Here is a 26,350-nt window from a genome sequence, read left to right on the forward strand (position 1 = left end):
AGCATTTTATGCTGCCAAACGCTTTTTCTAGGTCGATAAATTGATTTTTCTTAAGACTTGCTCCCATTATCAAACCTCTCTGGTTCCTTTACCTTTCCTAAAGTCATTAAACGGATCCTCAATATTCTTTTCCATTCTTCCGTATATCATTCTTATCAGCAAATTGGGGGGAATGAGCTGCAGACTCTGCGATAGTTTTCGTGCTCATCCGCCCTTGCTACCTCCAATCCATAAATTCTGCAAACCAACTTGAGTAGTAGTTTCTTCCAATGATTTCAGAAATTCTGAAGGAATGCGATCTATGTCTTCCGCCTTATTTGATCGTCAATATTCTGAAGATCTGTCAACAGAGACTGTAATACTGGGTGTCCCTTGTCTTCCATATCGGCTTCCATCTCTTCTTCTAGCATGAATCAGGCAGTTCCTCCATCTCGTAGACGTATTCAATGAAGTCTTTCCGTTTATCTGCTTTCTCTTCTGTGTTTAACAATGAAATTCCTCCTCCACTCTTAATGCTGACACCTTTGTTTTTGATTTCACAGAAGGATGTATTGACTTTTCTATGTGCTCCATTTGTCCTTTCGACGACCATTCTTTTTCGACTTCTTCGTATTTTTGATGAAGCCATTTCACCTTGGCTTCCTGTTTATTTTATCCACAAGTGACTTTTATTGCTGCACTGTCTTTTCTTGAACATTTATGTTTTCTTCTTACGCAGATCAATCCCTTCTGTTAGTGAAGCTTTCTTCGCAGTTTCCTTCCTCATACCTATAGCTATCTGTCCAAAGTCTGTGAGTGCCCGTTTTTGGATACGTCAGTTCCTCTTGAACTGAACTGCCGATTGTATTCATAACGACAGCTTCCACAGTCTTAAAGAACTGAAAACGCACCTCATCATTCTTCAGAAGTTCAGTATGCTACTTCTTTTCTCACTCATTCTCCCGCACGTATTCTCTTACTCTTCAGTCTACTCTTCATTATTAAATTGTGACCAGAGTCAATACCTGCTCCTGGGTTCTCCCTAGAAGTGTAAAGGGCACTACTGTCTGTAGTGGTACCACGTAGCAGAAAGTACCCCTTAACGCATCGCAGGTTCTCTGAACTTTAGGAGTTGAGCATGCCCTTTCCAGAGGGGCATTGTCTTGCTGTCACGTTCGAGAATTCCATAGCGCTGACGGTCTTGCCATAGAATGCGGGTTGGGAGTCGTTGTTCGGGCTTCGCGTGGAATTGTCGCACCGAAAAGAATTTAAAAAATGGTTCAAATGGCTCTGAGCACTATGGGACTTAACTTCTAAGGTCATCAGTCCCCTAGAACTTAGAACTACTTAAACCTAACTAACCTAAGGACATCACACACATCCATGCCCGAGACAGGATTCGAACCTGTGACCGTAGCGGTCGCGCGGTTCCAGACTGTAGCGCCTTTAACCGCTTGGCCACCCCGGCCGGCTAAAGAATTATTGGGACAGTTTGTTACTGTGATGAAATATGAGTTTGGAAGGTTTCCGTCGACTGGTAGGGCAACAGTGAGTAATTATTCAGTTGATTCAAGGAGGGTTCGCGTAATTACATAGGAAATCAGGGTTTAAAACAGAATCGTCATTCTTAGTCAGTGGCACGTGTTGACGGGGCGTGCTACTTTAAGACGCGGTTCACGCTGAGACGATACGATATGCGGTACTTTAGGGCACGCTGCGATAGAGGTCGTGCGACGCGATGCTTACCGGTGCTACACTCATGTTGTCACTGGAATGTTGCGGTTCGCCGTATGACAAGCACCAAGACAGCACTAATCACGTTTCCGTTTCAATCATGATCGCTTGTGAAGAGGCTGTTCTTTTGTCTTATTATTTAAAGCTCAAAAAACTGAAAATGCGTGGGTGTGTGTTTTCTACATCTCCTCCTAAAATACTGGACCGATTTTGATCAAACTTGGCGCACATATCCCTTCCTGTCAGGCAACAATCACTGTCGGTGTAAGAATCAACTGCTTATCATATATTATAGTTCGGGAGATAAGACGTCACAAACACTGAGATGGGTGATAAACTGCCGCATCACTCATGAAGGTTTAATACATTCATTCTTTACTAACGAGACACTCCTACAGTCGAGACAACTTAGGGAAATCTGATACCTGGCAGCGCTTTTGACAGCTTTCAACCACGAAGGGCAAACGGCTGTAGCCGAAAGCAACAGTTGTCTATGAAGAGGCGTTGCCATGGAGACGTTTACAAAATCGCGTTGCAGACACGCGAAGCAGCTATACTTAAACATTTGTATAACATGCATATGTCTTTGCAACTCTGTTTCATAATTTCAAAGGTGTTTCCACGAATACATGGAATTTTTTTTCGATATTACAATTAAAATAAAAACGGTAACTCTGCCCGAACAGGCCATGAAGGCCCAACGGTACCAACCGGCTGCTGTGTCAAAATTGGCAAAATAAATAGAAGGCAAACACCAGGTTTTTGTTGAACTGTGATTTCTGCTCTCTTTCCGCCATTAAAAACGGTTTCTATATGTTAGCTATATTTCGTATGCAGCAGTATTTCAGCTAAAAATCACCAAACGTAAACTTATCAGCGACTGTATTCTTCAATGAAAATTCTTAATATGCTCGGTGGTTTACTTATTTGCAAAGTATCGCACCAACTGCGGGCAACAGCGTAAGGAAAACCTCTTCATTATCGAGCTGTGGTGTCAGACTATAACATGTGAGAAAAATCTATTTTTTTTAACCGAATAGTTTACTTAGAGTCGGATGAAAATCTTGCATAGCGGAGAACCAATGCGAATATAAAAGCCGCGGTTTTTAATGTTTAAAAAAACATAAGCTTTAGTGAGAAACTAACTGGACGGATGTACCTAAGCTACATTTACATAAAACAATTTTTTTCAAGGCACCTCTGATGACTTGAAATTTGTATTGCACAATAGTTTCGTGGAACAACCAGAACACCCTGTTGCATCGAGCGAATCGATTGAGATACACTATGTGATCAAAAGTATCCAGACACCTGGCTGAAAATGACTTGCAAGTTCGTGGCGCCCTCCATCGGTAATTCTGGAATTCAATATGGTGTTGGCCCACCCTTACATTTGATGACAGCTTCCACTCTCGCAGGCATACGTTGAATCAGGTGCTGGAAGGTTTCTTGAGGAATGGCAGCCCATCCTTCACGGGGTGCCGCACTGAGGAGTGAAGCGATGTTGGTCGGTGAGGCCTGGCACGAAGTCGGCGATCCAAAACATCCCGAAGGTGTACTGTAGGATTCAGGTCAGGACTCTGTGCAGGCTAGTCCATTACAGGGATGTTACTGTTGTGTAACCACTCCGGCACAGGCCGTGTATTTTGAGCAGGTGCTCGAACGTGTTACAAGATGCAATCGCCATCCCTGCATTGCTCCTCAACAGTGAGAAGCAAGAAGGTGCTTAAAACATCAATGTAGGCCAGTGCTGTGATAGTGCCACGCAAAACAACAAGGGGTGCAAGCCCCCTCCACGAAAAACACGACCACGCCATAACACCACCGCCTCCGAATTATACTGTTGGCACTACACACGCTGGCAGATGACGTTGACCGGGCATTCGCCATACCCACACCCTGCCATCGGATCGCTACATTGTGCACCATGATCCGTCACTCCACACAACGTTTTTCCACTGTTCAATCGTCCTTACACCAAGCGGGGCGTCGTTTGGCATTTACTGGCGTGGTGTGTGGCTTATGAGCAGCCGCTCGACCATGAAATCCAAGTTTTCTCACCTCCCGCCTAACGGCCATAATACTTGCAGTGGATCCTGAGGCAGTTTGGAATTCCTGTGTGACGGTCTGCATAGATGTCTGCCTATTACACATTACGACCCTCTTCAACTGTCGGCGCCGCGCGGGATTAGCCGAGCGGTGTCAGGCGCTGCAGTCATGGACTGTGCGGCTGGTCCCGGCGGAGGTTCGAGTCCTCCCTCGGGCATGGGTGAGTGTGTTTGTTTTAGGATAATTTAGGTTAAGCAGTGTGTAGCCTTAGGGACTGATGACATTAGCAGTTAAGTCCCATAAGATTTCAGACGCTCAACTGTCGGCGGTCTCTGTCACTCAACAGACGAGGTCGGCCTGTACGCTTTTGTGCTGTACGTGTCCCTTCACGTTTGTACTTCACCATCGCATCGGAAACAGTGAACCAAGGGATGTTTAGGAGTGTGGAAATCTCGTGTGCAAACGTACGACACAAGTGACAATCACCTGACCACGTTCGAAGTCCGTGAGTTCCGCGGAGCACCCTATTCTTCTCTCTCACAATGTCTAATGACAACTGAGATCGCTGATATGGAATACCTGGCAGCTGGTGGCAACACAATGCACCTAATCTGAAAAACGTATGTTTCTGGGGGTGTCCCGATACTTCTGATCACATAGTGTATGTGTCGGTGTCGTACACCACCACCTAGAGGTGGCGCAATGTCGTATCGCTGTCGTCCCAGTGTGAACTGAACCAACTAAACTATTGCCTTGAAGCATGAGACAAAATGTATAGGATTTCGGAATCTCTGTCTGACCATGATGTAATCCGGCTGGAATCACCCCCGTGTCCCCAGATTTTTCGAAGTATATGAGGAGATCAAAAAGTTTCCGATCGAAGGCAGTACAGTCCAGAATCGGTATGCCAAAAAGGCAAAATAACCGTGAGCACAGAGGCTCTCATCCCACCGATGAATCACGCTGAAGACGCCCGTTTGGTAAAACACCGTGTCCTGATGCGCGAATAAGTCTGTAACTGGCTGCTGCACATCTTCGTCCGAGAGGAATCGTTGTATAATAAGGCCTTAATTTAAAGGACGGACGGCGTGATAATCGCATGGGGAGAGATCAGGACTATGGAGCGGGTGGTCGAGTGTCTCCAACTTGAGCCGACATTAACTTCTGCGTTACGACATTTGCGATATGGGGACGAGCGTCGTCGTGAAGCTGCAGCACCCCTTGGCACACCATTGCACAACGGTGGTTTTTGACAGATATGCTGTCCCATACACATTCTTCGTTCTCCGATGGATGTCTACCGGTGTTTGTACTTCGGCAGCCAAGAAACGACTAACAGCACGTTGGTCCTGTTTGGACGCATTTGGTAATAACGTCGCCATAGTTCACGTTTCCGTATTTACCGTACGCACGTCGGAAAGACAGGAATGCCACACTAATCCCTCGCCTTCATTGCGGTGCTTACATACCTGCATCGGAGTGGCGCTTCATTGGGTATGCACTACAGCAACACCCTCAAACAGCAAGTTATTGATCGTCCCCTTATGTGCCTCCTTCTGTTGTGATTTCTGAACAGTGTATTCGCTATTACTACTTAAATTTGTTACAGAACTCAGTTAGCCTTTCTCTTCTATTCCTCTTCTATTCTTCCATAACTCTTCTATTCCTTCCTCTGCTACAGCTTTCCAATCAGATATGTTTAGCAGATATTCATCTCCATTTACATACAGACTTACATGTTCAAAATCCTCGTACACTTTCTCTATGTCCATCTTCTGCTTGTGACAACGACAAATAAAAACTGTCACAATATACAGTTTAATGCTAATTATGTGACTCAGACTAGACTGAATTTTACGTTATTGTGGCCTGAGTTACGTGGTGTAACAAATTCCACTGCAATAGACAGAGAAAGCAAAACAAAACCATATGTCCATGTGAAAGAAGCAGAGAAAACAGATGTCCCCATGATTGAAGCGTCGATATCGATAAGTCTAGTATTGCTCTCCTGGAAAATTCATATCAAGTCTGAAGCTGCTAGTTGTTTGCTTGAGGTAGTGTCAGGCTTGGCAGTAGTCACTGACATATTTCCCAGTATCAAGGGTAATACAATCAAAATACGTTTTGCTGCTTTGACCCATCAACTTAACAATTCATGACCAAAATTCCCTGCTGTTTTTTCAAAGAACCTATGGTGGTATATACTTTTCCCACTGATCTTGGCCCCTAGCCCGAATACCTGCGATGGATGTTTCACAAAATAAGATTCCCACTGTTTCTGAGAGGTAAAGACGGTATCTGACGGTATCTTATTGTCGATATGTCAAATATTCTGCATCATAGTGCCACTGGTGATAAATTAAAAACAAATCCGTATTCGTGGAAATATCTACTTAGGGCTGTGACCGAAATCCTGCGCTTTGTTATAAGACTACAATGACAGAAACCAGCTACGTGTTAATGCCGAAGGAGGCCGAAACGATGCATGTGAAGAATAAGTTTTTTTTCCAGTAATGTACGACAGTGATGGTTCCTGGCGAGGTACAGATTGGTGTTTGCCTAGCCCCTATTCTGAGTCATTATTGAGAATAATCTTTTACTGCTCTATTAATTAAGCCCTCAATTTTTAATATAACTTCCGTTAGCAATTGTGAGAAGAGTGAAGATAGTGCAATACTGAATAAAGTTTTTCTGTTTATTGCTTATTCAACGTTATGAATGTTGTCGAGGCTGTCGCGCTCTTGGCAATAAAATATAGTCAATATTTGATACACTAAAGTACGTTACTGATTACTATAGACTGCATACCGAGCTCTGATTAACAGACCGTATTTCCACATGATAGTGATGGGAACAAACAGATTCACTTTGGCGATGGGGGCAGGGGGGCTAGGAGGCCGAACAATAATATAAATAATACAAGGAATGGACCAATGTAAATTAGATATCACACAAATGGCTCTTTTAAATGTTTCACTGATGCGGCACGATCCATTACGGCCTTACCGGTAACCAGTCTGCTGCAACAAGCAGTTAACAATACTGAAACCTGCGCACCAGGTCGGCCATGCGAGAGCTGCCGATGTGTCCGTGTACTCACCGGATGGCGAGAGCTGGAGATCTCCCTCTTCTCACGGGCGTGGAACATGCGTGGGCGGACCACCCTGTGGCGGTGGAACTCTGGAGCCAGGCCTGCCAACAACAAAGAGAACCTGTTAGCAACCCGGCCGGCGCCCACTCAAAGGAGAGCTGACCTACAACTGTACAGAGTCAGTGTGCCTGCTACGTAACACTCTAGCCAAGGAGAGGCGCGAGCCATCGCCAACAAAGAAAAAGTGGCTGCAGGAGTCCTGAATGAAATATGCGTTGTTTCTGTCAATCCGAGCAATGCGCAAAACTTTGTATTTAAAAAGTAATTTAACGGGAAACAGTTCTACACCACTGCAATATTTTTCGATATAGCCTGGAAAGGCCAACAACAACCCTAACAGCCTGCAAAAAATATTCAACTTGCACACAAAGTCGCTGTACACTGTCCGAATTCCGTCCTTACTGTAACAAAACTTATTCCCAGCTTTACCTTTCTCCTCGCTCCAGAAATTAGAACACATCACAAATAATAAAAAGCAAACAGACAGTCCGTTATTTCTTGAACGCCACTCGACGATTGTACATTACTAAAGCTTAAGCTGAAAAGCTGCCGACCGACTGAGTACAGTTTAAATCAGTAAAGGGTACACAAAAGAAATTCCGCTCGGTTTACTCGACAAGCAGACATTCTTTGGACGTAAAAGCGCGTGAGAGGTCCACTACAAGAATATTAAGGAACTAATTATGTTTAAAAAGTTTTCGATGGTCTTGAGCCAACAGTCAAAACGGCGGTTTATTCTTTCAAAAAATAATTATATTTACCTACAGCCTTCTCCCCGCAGCTTTGCCTGCATATGTGTCTGACACATATATTGAACACATCTCCTCCTCCCCTCGGTGTCTACTTCATCCACCTCAGTATATCCATCCCCACCCCCCTCTATCTTTATCTATCTCTATCTCCACCTCCCCCTTTCTTTGTGTAGTCATATACTCTTCCCCTCTCTTTGTCCATTTCCTCCACCTCCTCTCTCACCACATCTTTCTCTCACCCTTCCATCTTAGTCCCAATACTACTCCAACACACCAGTCATGCAAGGAAGGCTACACATCAGGGGCCTGAAAATCATTTATTTGCGCCTGATGTACAGTTTGCCATGGAAAGCAGGTTGATAAAGCAGGCTGATACTATTCTAACACAACACACCTGTCACACATGGCAGCCTATGCGTCAGGTCCTGGGAAAAAAAACACCATGTCTTGCCCCTGACATGTAGGCTGCTCTTCAAAGCTGGTTCATTTGGCAGGCCGATATTGCTTTCACACAATATGCCTCTTGCGCAGTGTAGCCTTTATACTTGGAACTGGAAAAACACATTTTTATCCATATCACTGCTCCTATTGGAGCTAGGTTATAAAACTCACAGTGCTGATACTGATGAGGCTTGCATTTTCTGTGGCAAATTTGGTTGAAATCGATCAAGGGGTTTGGGAGGGATTCCAAACCATAAACACATACACACATATACACTACCTACAATCCCTGCTGTACTGAACAACAAATATCATTTGTTTTTCGATACGTAATTTGTTTTCTTAATTTTTACTCTATTGCCTAAGCATTCTGTTTTGACCCTTTTTATTATTTTTTAGGGCAACAGAGTATTTCTGTTATTCCTCAATGTACCCATCAGTGTCGTTGTTATGTGCATAATACAATAAAAGAAGCATATACTTTCAGAAAATTACGTAAATAAATAACCAGATGAAGTTAATCCATGTCACATTAGATATTTCTATTTTTCGCTTCTAACAATGTGGATCAAATCTTTGAAGATCCGGTTTATATAAGGGGCAGTCAAACACAAGAAATCTGGGAAGAAAAGTAAGTAAATTGTTTAATACTTCAAAAATAATCATAATTGTTAATACGTTTATCCCACTGCAAGACAAGATGGTCAATGTCTTCATGGAAAAATGTTGGCATTTGCCTATGGGATGATTATTGCATCCAGGTGTGCACAGCTTCGTCCAAAGCAAATCGAGGGGCACAAATGTCTTTCTCCAGGGCTTCAAAAATTGGAAACTGCATGGGGAGGGACTGGGACTGTATGGAGGATGTGTAAGGGCTCCCCAGCAAAACTTCCGCAGCATACTCTAAACAACAAGCACACCAAATGGCTCAAATGGCTCTGAGCACTATGGGACTCAACATCTTAGGTCATAAGTCCCCTAGAACTTAGAACTACTTAAACCTAACTGACCTAAGGACATCACACACACCCATGCCCGAGGCAGGATTCGAACCTGCGACCGTAGCAGTCCCGCGGTTCCGGACTGCAGCGCCAGAACCGCTAGACCACCGCGGCCGGCCACAAGCACACCAGCTCCGGGAAAGTTATGATTACCCCTATCGGTCAGTGCAAGAATCCGCTGCTCTTTGACTTTCTGGAACCTGACGCCACGATTAACACAAAGTGATACGTCACTCTGCAAAAACTGAAGCACACCATCAAGTCCAAGCGCCCAGGAATGTTGTCAGGCGCTACAGTCTGGAACCGCGCGACCGCTACGGTCGCAGGTTCGAATCCTACCTCAGGCATGGATGTGTGTGATGTCCTTAGGTCAGTTAGGTTTAAGTAGTTCGAAGTTTTAGGGGACTGATGACCACAGCAGTTAAGTCCCATAGTGCTCAGAGCCAAGCCAATGTTGTCAGACGGCATCATTCTGCTGCAGGATAATGACCGCCCTCATGTTGCTAAGTTTGTCTGAGTATGTTGCAGAAGTTTCGATGGGGAGCCCTAACACGTCCTCCAGACATTCGAGGCCATCGATTTGCTTCAGTCAATGAGGTGTACGCCTGGGTACAATCACATGGTCCCACAGGCCGCAAACGTTTTTCCATAAAGCCACTGATTGTCTCGCCTCATAATGGGATCAGTTATGGCGATTACTTTTCAAATAAAAACAGTTCACTCACTCTTTCTACATCTGTCTCTTTTTCATTTGATTGCCCCTTACATAACAATCATCAGAAGACTACGCCCATCAAACTTCTAGTATATCTCCAAAGACTTTTGAAGTTGGTTTTTTAATTATTGGATGACAGTACAATTGTACGACTTTTGGTTGTTCTTTGTTACAACTGAAATTGTCTGGTGGCTCGGAATACGTCTTGGATCTGACGCATCAGGATATTGAGTTTTTAACAAATTGATTACTTTGTAGTGCTGTCTTCTCACAGAAATTATTTAGATGATAGCAAAGGCTTGTGGTCCCTAATGTGAGCATTTAGTCCATAACTGGCAGAGTCATCCATTGTACACAAAATTCTGATTTGCTGCGACTGTGGCTTTTTGACATGTCTACGACAGCCAACGAACCCACTGCTGCCCTCTCCAACCTATGATTCCAACGTCATTAATGACGACGTCGTACATATACAGCAGAACGAGATAAATACAACCATCTAAGAACAGTGCAATATTTTAAAAACTAAGGATTATTTTTCTCTTTCAATTAGAGTAGTTTTCAGTTTAATGAATAGGCCTGTTCCCAGTCGTATTTACCATTTCGTCTGTCTGTGTAAAAGAGAACTTCAAAATTTTAGGATCTTTTCTCAGAGAATGGGTTTTACAAAATGTGGTGGCTTTTAATATGATAGTGCATTCACACTAATGTATTCTGTAGGTTAACAATGTCGTTGCATTATATTTTATATTTCATAGTGGAAGACGAATGTCCTGTTTGTATCATTATGTGAAACACCGGAATATCGTGAAGTGGGCTTTGCCTGAAACCAATGAAAAAGTAATTCCTGATCTATCCACTACCGTTCGCAGGATGAATTGACTGTACATTCAGATTGACAGGTACTCTGATTACCCACCATCCTTAAAAATCTATTATGTATTAATCTTTACTGTAAGCACTGTTACTCCAACTTCTCAGAAGTAATCTCCTAACTCTCTCTGTTCGAAAGTGGAAAGAAGAAGGAGTGTTTCGTTGAAAATCATATGATTTTGTATCTAAATGCTAAACAGTGATGCGGTATGTATGTTCCTGAAGTTTCCTAGCTATAAAACTGAAATAGTAAACTGATGATAAATACAACCGCAACGTTGAAGTACAGGATATTCTCCCCGTCCGTCAAGTGGACATTCTTCAGGGAGGCGTTTTCTATACATGATCTCCAGTACTTTCAAAGGAGAATTCTATTTGACAGTCCCTAGCTGAGAGACTACTTGTTTCGAAAATAGTTGCACATTTCCACTTCGTTTTTATCCACACTCATGCTCATAAATTAAGGATAATGCTGATACATGGTGAAACAACGCTCTGGTGGGCGGTTTGCGGGTTTAAATCACCTGGGGGTATGACCATGCGGTGCATTTGACCTGCGGTCGTCGCAAGGTGGCGCTGGCAGCAGTCCACATACGCAGAGGTGTTTTGGTGCATGACAAAGTACGGTGCAGCGAGTAAGTGTGCAGACGTTTTCAGACGTGCTAATGGTGATTGTGTGTTGAAAATGGCTCAAGGAACACATATTGATGACGTTATGAGGGGTGGAATACTAGGGCGACTGGAGACTGGTCAAACACAGGAGGTCGTAGCACGGGCCTTCCGTGTGCCACAAAGTGTGATCAAGATTATGGCAACGATTCCAGCAGACAGGAAATGTGTCCAGGCGCTACAGTACGGGACGTCCACAATGTACAACACCACAAGAAGATCGATATCTCACCATCAGTGCCCGCAGACGGCCACACAGTACTGCAGGTAGCCTTTCCCGGGACCTTACCGCAGCCACTGGAACAGTTGTCTCCAGACACACAGTCTACAGACGACTGAACAGAGATGGTTTATTCGCCCAGAGACCTGCAAGGTGCATTCCACTGACCCTGGTCACAGGAGAGCCATAAAGCCTGGTGTCAAGAATGCAGTACATGGTCATTGGAACAGTGGTCCCAGGTTATGTTCACGGACGAGTCCACGTATAGTCTGAACAGCGATTCTCGCCGGGTTTTCATCTGGCGTGAATCAAGAACCAGATACCAACCCCTTAACATCCTTGAAAGGGGCCTGTATGGAGGTCGTGGTTTGATGGTGTGGGGTGGGATTATGATTGGTGCACGTACACCCTTGCGTGTCTTTGACAGAGGAACTAAAACAGGTCAGGTGTGTCGGGACGTCATTTTGCACCACTATGTCCGCCTTTTCAGGGGTGCAGTGGGTCCCACCTTCCTCCTGATGGATGATAACGCACGGCTCAACCGAGCTGCCATCGTAAGGAGTACCTTGAAACAGAAGATATCAGGCGAATAGAGTGGCCTGCCTGTTCTCCAGACCTAAGCCCCATCGAGCATGTCTGGGATGCTCTCGGTCGACGTATCGCTGCACGTCTTCAAACCCCTACGACACTTCAGGAGTTCAGACAGGCAAGAATGGGAGGCTATACCCCAGCAGCTGCTCGACCACCTGATCCAGAGTATGCCAACCCGTTGTGCGGCCTGTGTACATGTGTATAGTGGTCATATCCCATATTGATGTCGGGGTACGTGCGCAGGAAACAGTGGCGTTTTGTAGCACATGTGTTTTGGAATGGTTTCCTTAACCTATCACCAATAGCGTGGTTTTACAGATTCCCTATGTGCCTATGCCATTTGCGCCAGTTTTGTGTCACCACATTCTGCAATTATCCTTAATTTATGAGCATGAGTGTTTTTACACTTCATTTTGTGCGACTGGTTTCGGCGCCGTAACTCCAATATGAACCGGTCATTCTTAAGTTGTGGCTGCACTGCTTTCAGCTCTAAGACAGGAAGTTTCTAAGCGCGTTTGCGAACAAAATTTTTCATACGGCTTTTCAGAGCCATTTCCGTAATTGAAAGGTATCTACACTCTAGAGTGCTATGACAAGCAATGTAACGAGAGAGGTCTAGACTTTTAACCTAACAATTGCCGTTTTCTCCTAGGTAAATGAGGCCCTTGATCATCGTGAACGATTCCAAGACGGGAGTGGTAATGCCAAGAATTGAGAGGCATCTCATAAAATACTCTGTACAGTTTTCACCTTCGTACACGTTATTCATTTGCCACTGTTTTGTCTAAAAAACATTACTTTTCCAAAATAATCTACGTTCAATGCTACCATCTTACACCACCTTACTGGGAAGGCCTGTGTGCCCACATGATATCACTCTACTGCTCGACGTCGGAGCAAACGACCTGGTGGACCAATAACCTCCACATCAACCACGTACTGCTTCCTGTACAGTGCATTCCTCATTGGGCCAAACAGATGGAAGTCGAAAGGCGTGAGATCCGCACTGTAGGGTGGATGAGGAAGCACAGTCCAATTAAGTTTTATGAGCATCACCAACAGAAACGTCCAGTTGAGCACCGAAATGTTTGAATGTGATCCGTCGATCACCTCGAATGAGAGTGTCCGCACGTTCCAATACTCCAAGAATCACAGCTGTCTGCTGCCTGTCGGCACGTGGCAGATCGGACAGGTTTGCGCTATCTTGTTGCGATGACGACGGACACATCGCCCAACGACTCACCGTGATTTTGTTAACTGGCTGGTCTCCTCAGACATTCTGCAAGCGTCTGCGAATATCTGCGGTGCTCTCGTTTTCCGCCAGAAGAAACTCAGTGAACGCTCTAAGTTTGGAACGCACTTCCGTTAAAACACCATGATGGCTACGTACAGCGCAGCCAACTACCAAAACTTCATCAAGCTATAGACACTGAAGCGGGAATATTCCACGAAGTCCCACAACAAATTCCACATTAATTCAACGAAATTGACAGAGAAAAAAATGTGTTGCATTACTACTCGTAATTGAACGTTCCTCGTATAAACATAAATGACGAAAGCAAAAAGAATAAGTGCATTGCTTCGGTAGAAAACATATCTCATCACCGACATTGTCATTTATTGTTGTCTTAAGAAACTGTATAAAACTCAGAAGTTTGTCTTCTGTACCTTCAGTAAGTTGGAGTTCTGATAACAATAATCGTTATGAAAACAATCTTAAATTTCACAGCGCAACTTATTGTAATCATACGCTTGTGTTTGTTGACATCAACTGAGACAGAGGGGGACGGGACCAAGAGGGAATCAGTTGCACAGCGTCCGCCCGTCGTTGGCCAGCTCGTGTTCTGCGAAGTGCGGGTAATTATTGTAATGGCTGTCGTCCTACATGAAGGCAAACGAGACAGCAGACACGTCACGTCAGCGGCGCCTGACGTAACGTGGAGGCTCGCTGTGTGGGACTGCGGCCAAGCGAGGCGCAGACCACAAACTGACCACAAGTGGCGGCCCTGAGAGCATTCGCAGAAATGTATCGGATAACAACCGCATGTTGCGGTGGCAACTGTCACTCTTGTACTTCAAGTTTCGGCGCCAAGTTACCGAGTATGATGAACGAGCAACTGGGAATGAACAGCCTTGTAATACAAAGCCACGTTAGTTCGTAGTGAATTGACGCCCGATACCAACTTTTCGACAGCCTACACTCGCTTGTGCGTCCAATACGATGATCACAAAGGCACAAGGCCACTCACCTGCACTCATTGCAAGTCCCAGCTTCTCCACAGACTAACCCCAAATTAAGATATGCCCACCCTAATGTAATACCTGGAATGAACTCCAACCCACGTATTTCCGAGAGTGTAAGGCTATATCTCCCAGGAAAACCGAATTCGGCGTTCTTGTCCAACTAGTCAATCTCAGACCACGGCCATTCCGGGAAGAGATGGGCAACATATTACTACCGCCCACATATATCTCGCGTAATGATCACAACGAAAAGATCCGAGAAATTAGAGCAAATACGGAGACTTACAAGCAGTCGTTCTTCCCACGCACAATTCGTGAATGGAACAGGGAAGGGTGGATCAGCTAGTGGTACAATAAGTACCCTCCGCCACACACCGTAAGGTGGCTCGCGGAGTATAGATGTAGATGTAGATGTAGATGTAGAATACGTGGTATCACGCGCAAGTATGCTCTTGCCTCACCGCACGGCATAGAAGTTTGCAGGCACACCCTACATTCATGTTTAACGCAATCGGTAGTTTTCATGTTTTAGTGTATTATTATTATTATTATTGTTATTACAAACTTACTTATTACTCAAATAATAAATACACCCGGTACTCGTTACCGAGGTCTTCTACAACGAAGAAACAGTGAGTTCGCTGTTGAAGCTGCTATCTTCTACCACGATAACGCATCGTTTATTGGTGGCTGTTTTGCCATTAGAACTTCACTTTCACATCATTACGGAATTCGAACCTGTCGACTGGGACGTGTTTAGCACTTGCCTCCCGCACCAATACATTACGTTGGTAGCACCCGAGGATCTGACAATGTCAGTCGTGAACATGCATGGAGCCACCTGCCCCGGTTTCTCGCACTGCCTTCTCACGACCGCGAAAGTAAATGGCTTGTTCCAAGGGATAGAAGACGCTGGTGCGTCCCCAACTTTCATCTCAGGTCGTGTACCGCGCGAAGTGGAGCAGCGATTAATACTGTACCCTCGAGGGAGTCAAATTCTAATTTTCAAATTCTAATTTAACTTTTCCATGTCTTCCTAGAAATGACTCTGGTTGAAAGCTTGTACGGTTCCTTCAACAAGAACATGCTGCTCGCCTCCAGCATTCTAGTCCGTATGAGATAGAGCTTCCTCTTTAATGAATGGGGCGCTAATTCTATCCTTCCTCCTACAACTAATACAGTATTGCCTTTGACCATATAGTGAACTTCATCGATGTTCACGCAAGGTCCTACTACATATTAGAAAGTAAGAAGGCAATCTGCAGCTTAAATGGCCGGTCAAAACCTAGCATGCTACAAATATGAGAATTGTAGGAGCAGCACAGCCGCTATTGGCGGAAACAGCTAGACATGTGACTGTTCGCAGAAAGACGGTGCTTGGAGGAAGCGTAAGAGACGTACAGCGCGAAATGAGTAACGATTTTCAATTGAGTGTTAGCGAACAGGAAGTTTGACACAGAAGATATACACTGAAGAGCCAAAGAAACTGGTACAACTGCCTATTATCGTGTAGAGCGCCCGCGAGCGCACAGAAGTGCCGCGACACGACGTGGCTTGGACTCGACTCATGTCTGAAGTAGTGCTAGAGGACACCATGAATACTGCAGTGCTGTCCATAAATACGTAAGAGTACGAGAGGAAGGAGATATCTTCTGAACAGCATGTTTCAAGGCATTCCAGGTAGGCTCAAGAATGTTTATGTCTGGGAAGTTTGGTGGCCAGCGGAAGTATTTAAACTCAGAAGAGTGTTCCTGGAGCCACTCGTAGCAATTCTGAACATGCGGCATGTCGCAAAGTCCTGCTGGAATTGCTCAAGTCCATCGGAATTAACGATGGACATAAATTGATGCAGGCGATCAGACAGAACGCTTACGTACGCGTCACACGTCAGAGTCGTATTTAGACGTATCAACGCTCCCATATCACTCCAACCGCACACGCCGCACACCATTACAGAGCCTCCACCAGCTTGAACAGTTCTCTGCTGACATGCAGGGTCCATGGATTGATGAGGTTGTCTCCATACCCAATTTGAAACGAGACTCGACCGCCGAGGCAACATATTTCCAGTCATCAACAGCCCAGACGGGCCCAGGCCAGGCGTAAAGCTTTGTGTTGTACAGTGATCAAGGGTACGCGAGTGGGCCTTCGGCTCCGAAAGACCACATCGACGAAGTTTCGTTGAATGGTTCGCACGCTTACACTTATTGATGGCCCAGCATAGAAGTCTGCAGCAATTTGCGGAAGGATTGCACTTCTGACACGTGGAACGATTCTCTTCAGTCGTCGTTGGTTCCGTTGTTGCAGGATCTTTTCCGCCCGATGTCGGATATTTGGTGTCTCACACGATTCCTGATATTCACAATACACTCGTGAAATAGTCGTACGGGAAAATCCCCACTTCATCGCTACATGGGAGATGCTGTGCCCTATCGGTCGTGCGCCGACTAAACACCACGTTCAAACTCACTTAAATCTTGATAACCTGCCACTGCAGAAGCAGTAACCCACGTAACAACTGCGGCAGACACTTGTTGTCTTATGTAGGCGTTGTCCACCGCAGCGCGGTGTTCTGCCTGTTTACATATCTCTGTATTTGAATACGCATGCCTATACCAGTTTCTTTGGTGCTTCGTGTAAATGCTGTGACGTGCCTGAATACATATGAACAATAAAATATTGACAAATGAAATGTGTGTGGAATAAGACATCATGCGTAGGCTTTGGTCGAATCTAAGACAAATGTCGGAACTAAATCACAAGTTCCTCAAAGCAAACACGTGTGAAATAATTTTGTAACGAATTTTAATAAGCTTAAACTAGAAAATAGGTTTTACTTCGAACAGAATTATATACGGTGATACGCATTAAATAACTTTAGATTGAGACAGTCTGGAACCGCGCGACCGCTACGGTCGCAGGTTCGAATCCTGCCTCGGGCATGGATGTGTATGATGTCCTTAGGTTACTTAGGTTTAAGTAGTTCTAAGTTCTAGGGGACTAATGACCTCAGCAGTTAAGTCCCATAGTGCTCAGGGCCATTTGAACCATTTAACTTTAGATCGTTAAAAATCTTCTTAAATTCTTTTCATCTAGACCAATTAAAACGAAGGGTGGTAACATTAGAGTGCCATGGGAAATCCACTGTTAAATGCAGAGGAGAGAGCTGAAGGGTGGAAAGAGTACAAGCGGATAGACGGAAAGAATAGACTGAAGCCCTGTCTGAGGGGAAGGGGTTTGTCTGACGACGTGATAGAAGAAGAAACAGGAGTCGATAGAGGAACTGGTATTAAGATCAGAATTTAAATCAGATTTGGAAGGCTTAAGATCAAATAACGCACAAGGGATAGATAACATTCCATCATAATTTCATAAATCATAGGAGGAAGTGGCAACTACACGACTATTCACATTGGTGGGTAGAACGTGTGAGGCTAACGATAAACCATCAGACTTTCGGAAAAACATCCATTCAACTCCGAAGACCGGAAGAGACAACAAGTGTGAGAATTATCGCACAATCAGCTTAACAGCTCATGCCATCCGAGTTGCTGACAAGAATAATACAGAGAAAAATGGAAAAGAAAACTGAATTTGTTAGATGACGATCAGTTTGGAATTAAGAAAAGATAAACGCACCACAGAGGCAATTCTGAAGTTGCGATTGATAACTGATGGAAGACTGAAGAAAAATCAGGACAGGTTTCTAAGATTTGTTGACTTGTAAAAAGCGTAAAATGGTGCAAGATGTTCGACGTTCTGAGAAGCATAGGGGTAAAGTAGAGGGAAAGATGGGTAATACATAATACGTACAAGAACCAAAAAGAACAATAAGAGTGGAAAAAAGAAAAAAGTGCTCGGATTAAAAATGATGTAAGACAGACGTGTAGTCTTCGCCCACTACTGTTGAATCTAAGCACCGAAGAAGCAATAATGGAAATAAAGGTTCAAGAGTGGAATTAAAATAAAAGGTTAAAAGATATCAATGACAAGATTCGCTGATCACACTGCTGTCCTCGCCGAAAGTGAAGGCGAACTACAGGATCCGTTGAACTGAATGAACAGTCTAATAAGTACACAACACGGATTGAGAGTGAATCGAGGAAAGGTGAAAGTAATGAGCAGTAGCAGAAATGAGAACAGCGAGAAACTTAACATCGGAGTTGGTGATGACAAAGTAGATGAAGTTAAGGGATTCTGCTAACTTGGAAGCAATGTAACTCATGACGGACGAAATAATAAGCAGACTAGCACAGGCACACAGACCATTCATGGCCAAGAGAAGTCTACTGGTATCAAACATAGTCCTTAATTTGACCAGAACAGAAGAGAATCGAATCATTTGAGATGTGGTGCTACAGAAGGATGGTGAAAATTAGGTGGACTCGTAACGTAAGAAATGAGGTTCTCCGCAGAATTGGTGAGGAAAAGAATGTAAGGAAAACAAGGGGAAGAAGAAGGGACAGGGTGATAGGACATGAGTTAAGACATCAAGAAATAACTTCATGGTACTGGAGGGAACGGTAGAGGGTAAAAACTGTAGGGGAGTACAGAAATTGGAGTAAATCTAGCAAATAATTGAGGATGTAGTTTGCAAGTGCTACTCTGGTATGACAAGGTTGGCACAGGAATGGAATTCGTGACGGGCCGTGTCAGACAATTCAGTTGCAGAGTTGCCTGCGCTTTACGAGGCTGATAGTGAAACATTTTTGTCGAGAATCTTCACAGGCGATAAAACATGGGTTCCTCACTTCGAACTGGAAACAAAACGGCACACCACTTCTCCTCCAAAGAAAAAGTTTAAAGCAGCACCCTCAGCCGATAAGGTCATGGCGACGGACTTCTGGGATTCTGGACGGGTGATTCCGTAAGAAAGTTAAATTAACGATTTTGTCTCGTGCAGATATTCCATTCTGGGCCAAAACCATCACAATTACATTACACAAAAGCAAAGCTGACTCACTAACTCGCTGATTAAACAAGTTGCAAAAACGCGCTGGTCTTCCTTTCTTGAGCCTTGGTTTTTATGAGTTAAGAAGTTATTTCAGGTGAAAAAATTGGGGATATAACCTTGTACGAATATAGAAACATCAGACCTAATTTATGGTCAACCAAATAAAAACACTCCGCATTGTAGTACAGGGTGATTCAAAAAGAATACCACATCTTTAAAAATGTGTATTTAATGAAAGAAACATAATATAACCTTCTGTTATACATCATTACAAACAGTATTTAAAAGGCTTTTTTTCACTCAAAAACAAGTTCAGAGATGTTCAATATGGCCCCCTCCAGACACTCGAGCAATATCAACCCGATACTCCAACTCGTTCCACACTCTCTGTAGCATATCAGGCGTAACAGTTTGGATAGCTGCTGTTATTTCTCGTTTCAAATCATCAATGGTGGCTGGGAGAGGTGGCCGAAACACCATATCCTTAACACACCCCCATAAGAAAAAATCGCAGGGGGGTAAGATCAGGGCTTCTTGGAGGCCAGTGATGAAGTGCTCTGTCACGGGCTGCCTGGCGGCCGATCCATCGCCTCGGGTAGTTGACGTTCAGGTAGTTACGGACAGATAAGTGCCAATGTGGTGGCGCTCCATCCTGCTGAAATATGAATTGTTGTGCTTCTTGTTCGAGCTGAGGGAACAGCCAATTCTCTAACATCTCCAGATCCTGTAGTCCAGTTACAGTAGCACCTTCGAAGAAAAAGGGACCAAAAACTTTATTGGCTGAAATGGCACAGAAAACGTTCACCTTAGGCGAGTCACGTTCATACTGAGTTGTTTCCCGCGGATTCTGAGTGCCCCATATACAGACATTGTGACGGTTGACTTTCCCGTTAGTGTGGAAAGTTGCTTCATCACTAAACACAATCTTTGAAACGAAAGATTCATCTGTTTCCATTTCAGCAAGGATAAAATCACAGAAATCGATTCTTTTAATCTTATCAGCTGCAGACAGTGCTTGAACCAATTTCAGACGATAAGGTTTCATAACTAACCTTTTTCGTAGGACTCTCCATACAGTTGATTGTGGAATTTGCAGCTCTCTGCTAGCTCTGCGTGCTACATTTTCATCACTCGATCTCGGCCGTCCAGAACTTTTCCCTTTGCACAAACACCCATTCTCTGTAAACTGTTTATACCAACGTTTAATACACCACCTATCAGGAGGTTTAACACCATACTTCGTTCGAAATGCACGCTCAACAACTGTCGTCGATTCACTTCTGCCGTACTCAATAACACAAAAAGCTTTCTGTTGAGCGGTCGCCATCTTAGCATCAACTGACGCTGACGCCTAGTCAACAGCGCCTCAAGCGAACAAATGTACAACTAAATGAAACTTTATAGCTCCCTTAATTCGCCGACAGATAGTGCTTAGCTCTGCCTTTTGTCGTTGCAGAGTTTTAAATTCCTAAAGTTGTGGTATTCTTTTTGAATCACCCTGTACAATGCCTTCCAACCGAACGGTTCTTCATCCTGTGTAAATGCGATACCTGGAAGGAGTGCTGTAATTGCAAGTCGTCAGCACACCTCTCTCCAACCCGGCCATCTCTTTCTAAACCGGGGCCGCTATTTCCCCTCCAAACAGCCGCACTGTTGATCTTAACAGGTTCACTCCACCCCGTTCCAGCCGTCTGATAGTTGGAAATCCCCTTCGTGTGAGATCGCGATTAATCCACGAAGGTAGAGACCTTAGAACGATCATCGTGTTTAATCACGCATAGCCATAAAAAATAATAAAAAAATCAAAGAATGCTACCTGAGGAGACATCACGCTAATACCGTGTAAAACCGCTTCTAGTCTTAATAACGGCTTTATTTCTAGGAGGAAGAGCGTCCACGAGTTTTTTTAGGTATGCCATATTCAGCTAAATCCACGCACTTATGATCAGACCGCATAAAGCTACCTAATAGCGGAGACACTGACTGCTACGTTACACCCGCTCTTCCAAATGGTCGCACGCATTTTTCTTGGCGGCTGTTGTCATCTGGGAAGAAAGGGCGGTACACAGCATACAGCATGTCGCAATAAACATCCTGGTAATCTGAATGGGTGAACCCACACCCACGGCACGGGACGAAAAACATCACAGAACTACCTCTGGCCTGAATTACTCCATCCACACACTGCGAGTAGACGCCTCAAGCGACCGTTGGTGCACACGATGCCTTGAAACACTGCACGCTTTCAGCCGGCTACTGTTGACGTGGCTCACTGAAGACTTGCAGCTTTATGTGCTGCTGTGACCAAAACCGCTTTTCAAAGCACGAACTGTCAGAAGCGCAGTTCCCTTCGCTATGCTTCGGAAACTGTTTGATATCGACCTGCAGTCGCTGATGAGCCGCGAAATTCGACCGCAGTCCCCGTCGGTCACGACGTTTTCACGGCCAGTGTTCTCGTGGCGTGCTACGTGGCTGCCAGTGGTATATCGCTCCTTGTAGACACGTTGAATCGAGGTGTCTGAGAAAAGTAATGGGACTGGCGAAGCAGCGAGTGATCCGGCAACGGTATGTTGTTCTGCTTGTGTAGACCGGTGTGTCCATACCTTCCAGATGCTCAGTCCGAGTTTCAGCTCCGTTTAGTCATCACACGATTTTTGAGAACGCTATCAGTGAAGATTTGTTTCGTTGTGTGTTACGAAAATGGAACAAACTGTCAACTAAATGTTTTACAAAGAAGACTCATGAAAAGAGTGAATATAGTGAGCCGCAAGGCCATTGCAGACAATTGAATGCTGCATCATGGCAATGCCTCATGTCACACGGCCACTTCCATCACGGAATGTTTCACCTTAAGAGGCATTTTTGTTGTTCCACAGTCTCTCTCTCTCTCTCTCTCTCTCTCTCTCTCTCTCTCTCTCTCTCTCTCCCTCTCCCCCCTCCCCCCCAATTCACATGATTTGAGTCTTTGTGACTTTTTTCCTTTTCGTGAGTTTGAAAAATATCTTAAAAGGACTCAGACCGACTTCGCCGACGTTCTGCTGCCAAAGGGAACTATTGTGAAGGGAACAATATCGTTGTTTGAAAAAATATATAAAATCTGTGGTAGATAAGAAATCAGTCTCATCACTTTTCTCACACCCCTCGCAGGCCGTGCTGACTCTGAAGTCATAAGAACACTCAACCAGTCATTCAGTCAAGCCTCCACGTCGACCCATGTTACGGTGCTACTTCCACTCAGCCGACTGGCACACGTACAGACCCCTAAACCGCCACGAATCACGTCATGGAAGAAAGGTGACATGACTATCTGGCACCATTCTACAGCATCTATCCCGCTCCACAACGACCAGTGTGGTCTCTTAAAGGAGTGGCCAATACACTACTGGCCATTAAAATTGCTACACCAAGAAGAAATGCAGATGATAAACTGGTATTCATTGGACAAATATATTATACTAGAACTGACATGTGACTACATTTTCACGCAGTTTGGGTGCACTGATACTGAGAAATCAGTACCCAGAACAACCACCTCTAGCCGTAATAACGGCCTTGGTACGCCTGGGAATTGAGTCAAACAGAGCTTGGATGGCGTGTACAGGTACAGCTGCCCAGTCAGCATCAACACGATAACACAGTTCATCAAGAGTAGTGACTGGCGTACTGTGACGAGCCAATTGCTCGTCCACCATTGACCAGGCTTTTCAGTTGGTGAGAGATCTGGAGAATGTGCTGGCCAGGGCAGCAGTCGAACATTTTCTGTATCCAGAAAGGCCCGTAAAGGACCTGCAACATGCGGTCGTGCATTATCGTGCTGAAATGTAGGGTTTCGCAGGGATCGAATGAAGGGTAGAGCCACGGGTCGTAACACATCTGAAATGTAATGTCCACTGTTCAAAGTGCCGTCAATGCGAACAAGAGGTGGCCGAGACGTGTAACCAATGGCACCCCATACCATCACGCGGGTGATACGCCAATATGGGGATGACGAATACACGCTTCCAATGTGCGTTCACCGCGACGTCGCCAAACACGGATGCGACCATCATTATGCTGTAAACAGAATCTGGATTCATCCGAAAAAATGACGTTTTGCCATTCGTGCACTTAGGTTCGTCGTTGAGTACACCATCGCAGGGGCTCCTGTCTGTGATGCAGCGTCAAGGGTAACCACAGCCACCGTCTCCGAGCGGATAGTCCATGCTGCTATAAACGTCGTCGAATTGTTCGTGCAGATGGCTGTCGTCTTGCAAAGGTCGCGATCTGTTGATTCATGGATCGAGACGTGGCTGCACGATCCGTTACAGCAATGCGGATAAGATGCCTGTCATCTCGACTGCCAGTGATACGAGGCCGTTGGGCTCCAGCACGGCGTTCCGTATTACCCTCCTGAACCCACCGATTCCGTATTCTTCTAACAGTCATTGGATCTCGACCAACGCGAGCAGCAACGTCGCGATACGATAAACCGCAATCGCGATAGGCTACAATCCGACCTTAATCAAAGTCGGCAACGTGTTGGTACGCATTTCTCCTCCTTACACGAGGCATCACAACAACGTTTCACCAGACAACGCCGGTCAACTGCTGTTTATGTATGAGAAATCGGTTGGAAACTTTCCTCATGTCAGCACGTTGTAGGTGTCGCCACCGGCGCAGTTTGTGTGAATGCTCTGTAAAGCTAATCGTTTGCATATCACATCATCTTCTTCCTGTCGGTTAAATTTCGCGTCTGTAGCACGTCATCTACGTGGTGTAGCAATTTTAATGGCGAGTAGTGTATTTAGCCCGGCAGCTTATTGTTGTTACGGCGACTGTATTGAATCTGCAGCGAGGTGACGTCACTTATGGCACGATGGGGCGACGCTGCTGGGAGCGATACTGGGCGACTAGACGAGGCGCGGCAGGTCCTATTCCGGGAGTCGGTAGGGGGTCCGCCCTTCTGCAGCGAAGATCTGAAATAGCGCGCCGGCTGTGCCTGTGTCTCGAGTCTGGGCTGCGCTGCAGCAGGGACAGCCTGCCGCCTGCCCACGCCGCACACCTGCGCCTACACTCGCGTGCAGTGGGTGGCGCCGACCGGCTCGACCCGACAAAACACCGCTCACCCGCTTACCTTGCGCAACTCTCACGCGCTTCAAAACAACACAGATTTCACTTTCCTCTTCCCTTGAATTGTCCTTCGTGAGCGAATCAGTACAGCAGATGCCGAGTGACTAGACCGCGGACAATGCGCCTGAAACTTTTTGGGCCCATGCGCAAAGTCGTTTTTCGGCCTGGGCGAGTCTATTCATTTTATGGCAGACGTCACGTCTCATTTAAATCAGCTTAATGAAGAACTACGTGGGAAAAAGAAATTCAATTTATTCGACGCTACTTATTTCATTCGGAGAGAAATTATCGTTTTTTGCTCAAGTTTTGAAAGAGAAACTTTCGTTCTCTACCGAACCTGTTGAAACATCGCCATAAAAATAATTCTGAGACTGACATTTGCTATTTAAAAACAACACTTTTAAATATCAGGGCCGCTTTCCTCAACAAGTTTCAGGAATTTAGAAACAGCAAAGCCACGTCAGCATTTGTCAAAAGACTCTGTTAATGCTACTGCAAAAGAATTACATTATTCTGTCTTTAATATTGACAGTGGCAACTTTGAGATGCATTTAAAAAACAAAGAATTGTGGAGCTCGAAATTTGGACATCTTTGTGCTGATATGGAAGTACTGCAGCAAGAAAAACGTAAACTTAGGTCGTACCGCAAGTGGTTGCTTTGAAAGACCGGATGAAGCGGCATATGTTGATTTTTAACACGTGACTTACGTAATCACCTGAAAGAACTAGCATTTGCTGTTCTTTCCTTATTGGGCGCTACACATTCATGCGAACAATCATTTTCAAGCGTGAACCTTATCAAGAGTAAACTGAGAAGCCGTCTTATTGATGACAACCTGGAATTCTGTCTAAGCTTTGGAAGGAGATGTTCACATTACTGTTTGTTATTGTCATGGTTTAATTTTATGAAGATCTAACAATTCCATTTTATCAATAAATAACACCGTTCTTAAGTAACATACACTCCTGGAAATTGAAATAAGAACACCGTGAATTCATTGTCCCAGGAAGGGGAAACTTTATTGACACATTCCTGGGGTCAGATACATCACATGATCACACTGACAGCACCACAGGCACATAGACACAGGCAACAGAGCATGCACAATGTCGGCACTAGTACAGTGTATATCCACCTTTCGCAGCAATGCAGGCTGCTATTCTCCCATGGAGACGATCGTAGAGATGCTGGATGTAGTCCTGTGGAACGGCTTGCCATGCCATTTCCACCTGGCGCCTCAGTTGGACCAGCGTTCGTGCTGGACGTGCAGACCGCGTGAGACGACGCTTCATCCAGTCCCAAACATGCTCAATGGGGGACAGATCCGGAGATCTTGCTGGCCAGGGTAGTTGACTTACACCTTCTAGAGCACGTTGGGTGGCACGGGATACATGCGGACGTGCATTGTCCTGTTGGAACAGCAAGTTCCCATGCCGGTCTAGGAATGGTAGAACGATGGGTTCGATGACGGTTTGGATGTACCGTGCACTATTCAGTGTCCCCTCGACGATCACCAGTGGTGTACGGCCAGTGTAGGAGATCGCTCCCCACACCATGATGCCGGGTGTTGGCCCTGTGTGCCTTGGCCGTATGCAGTCCTGATTGTGGCGCTCACCTGCACGGCACCAAACACGCATACGACCATCATTGGCACCAAGGCAGAAGCGACTCTCATCGCTGAAGACGACACGTCTCCATTCGTCCCTCCATTCACGCCTGTCGCGACACTACTGGAGGCGGGCTGCACGATGTTGGGGCGTGAGCGGAAGACGACCTAACGGTGTGCGGGACCGTAGCCCAGCTTCATGGAGACGGTTGCGAATGGTCCCCGCCGATACCCCAGGAGCAACAGTGTCCCTAATTTGCT

The 26,350-nt window shown here is 45.2% G+C and overlaps 1 protein-coding gene across 1 annotated transcript in view; it reads right to left on the minus strand.

Moving 5' to 3' along the window:
- LOC124605292 (mucin-17) overlaps nt 1-6,949 on the minus strand; it is a 148,566-nt gene extending 141,617 nt beyond the window's left edge. The window contains exon 1 of the mRNA XM_047136873.1: nt 6,863-6,949. Within this exon, the coding sequence (XP_046992829.1) occupies nt 6,863-6,910 (48 nt within the window). The 5' untranslated portion in view covers nt 6,911-6,949. The remainder of the gene's footprint in view (nt 1-6,862) is intronic.
- Between the last annotated feature and the right edge of the window lie 19,401 nt (nt 6,950-26,350).

This window comes from Schistocerca americana, chromosome 3 (genome assembly GCF_021461395.2).
Source record: "Schistocerca americana isolate TAMUIC-IGC-003095 chromosome 3, iqSchAmer2.1, whole genome shotgun sequence".
In the NCBI taxonomy this organism is placed as follows: domain Eukaryota; kingdom Metazoa; phylum Arthropoda; class Insecta; order Orthoptera; family Acrididae; genus Schistocerca; species Schistocerca americana.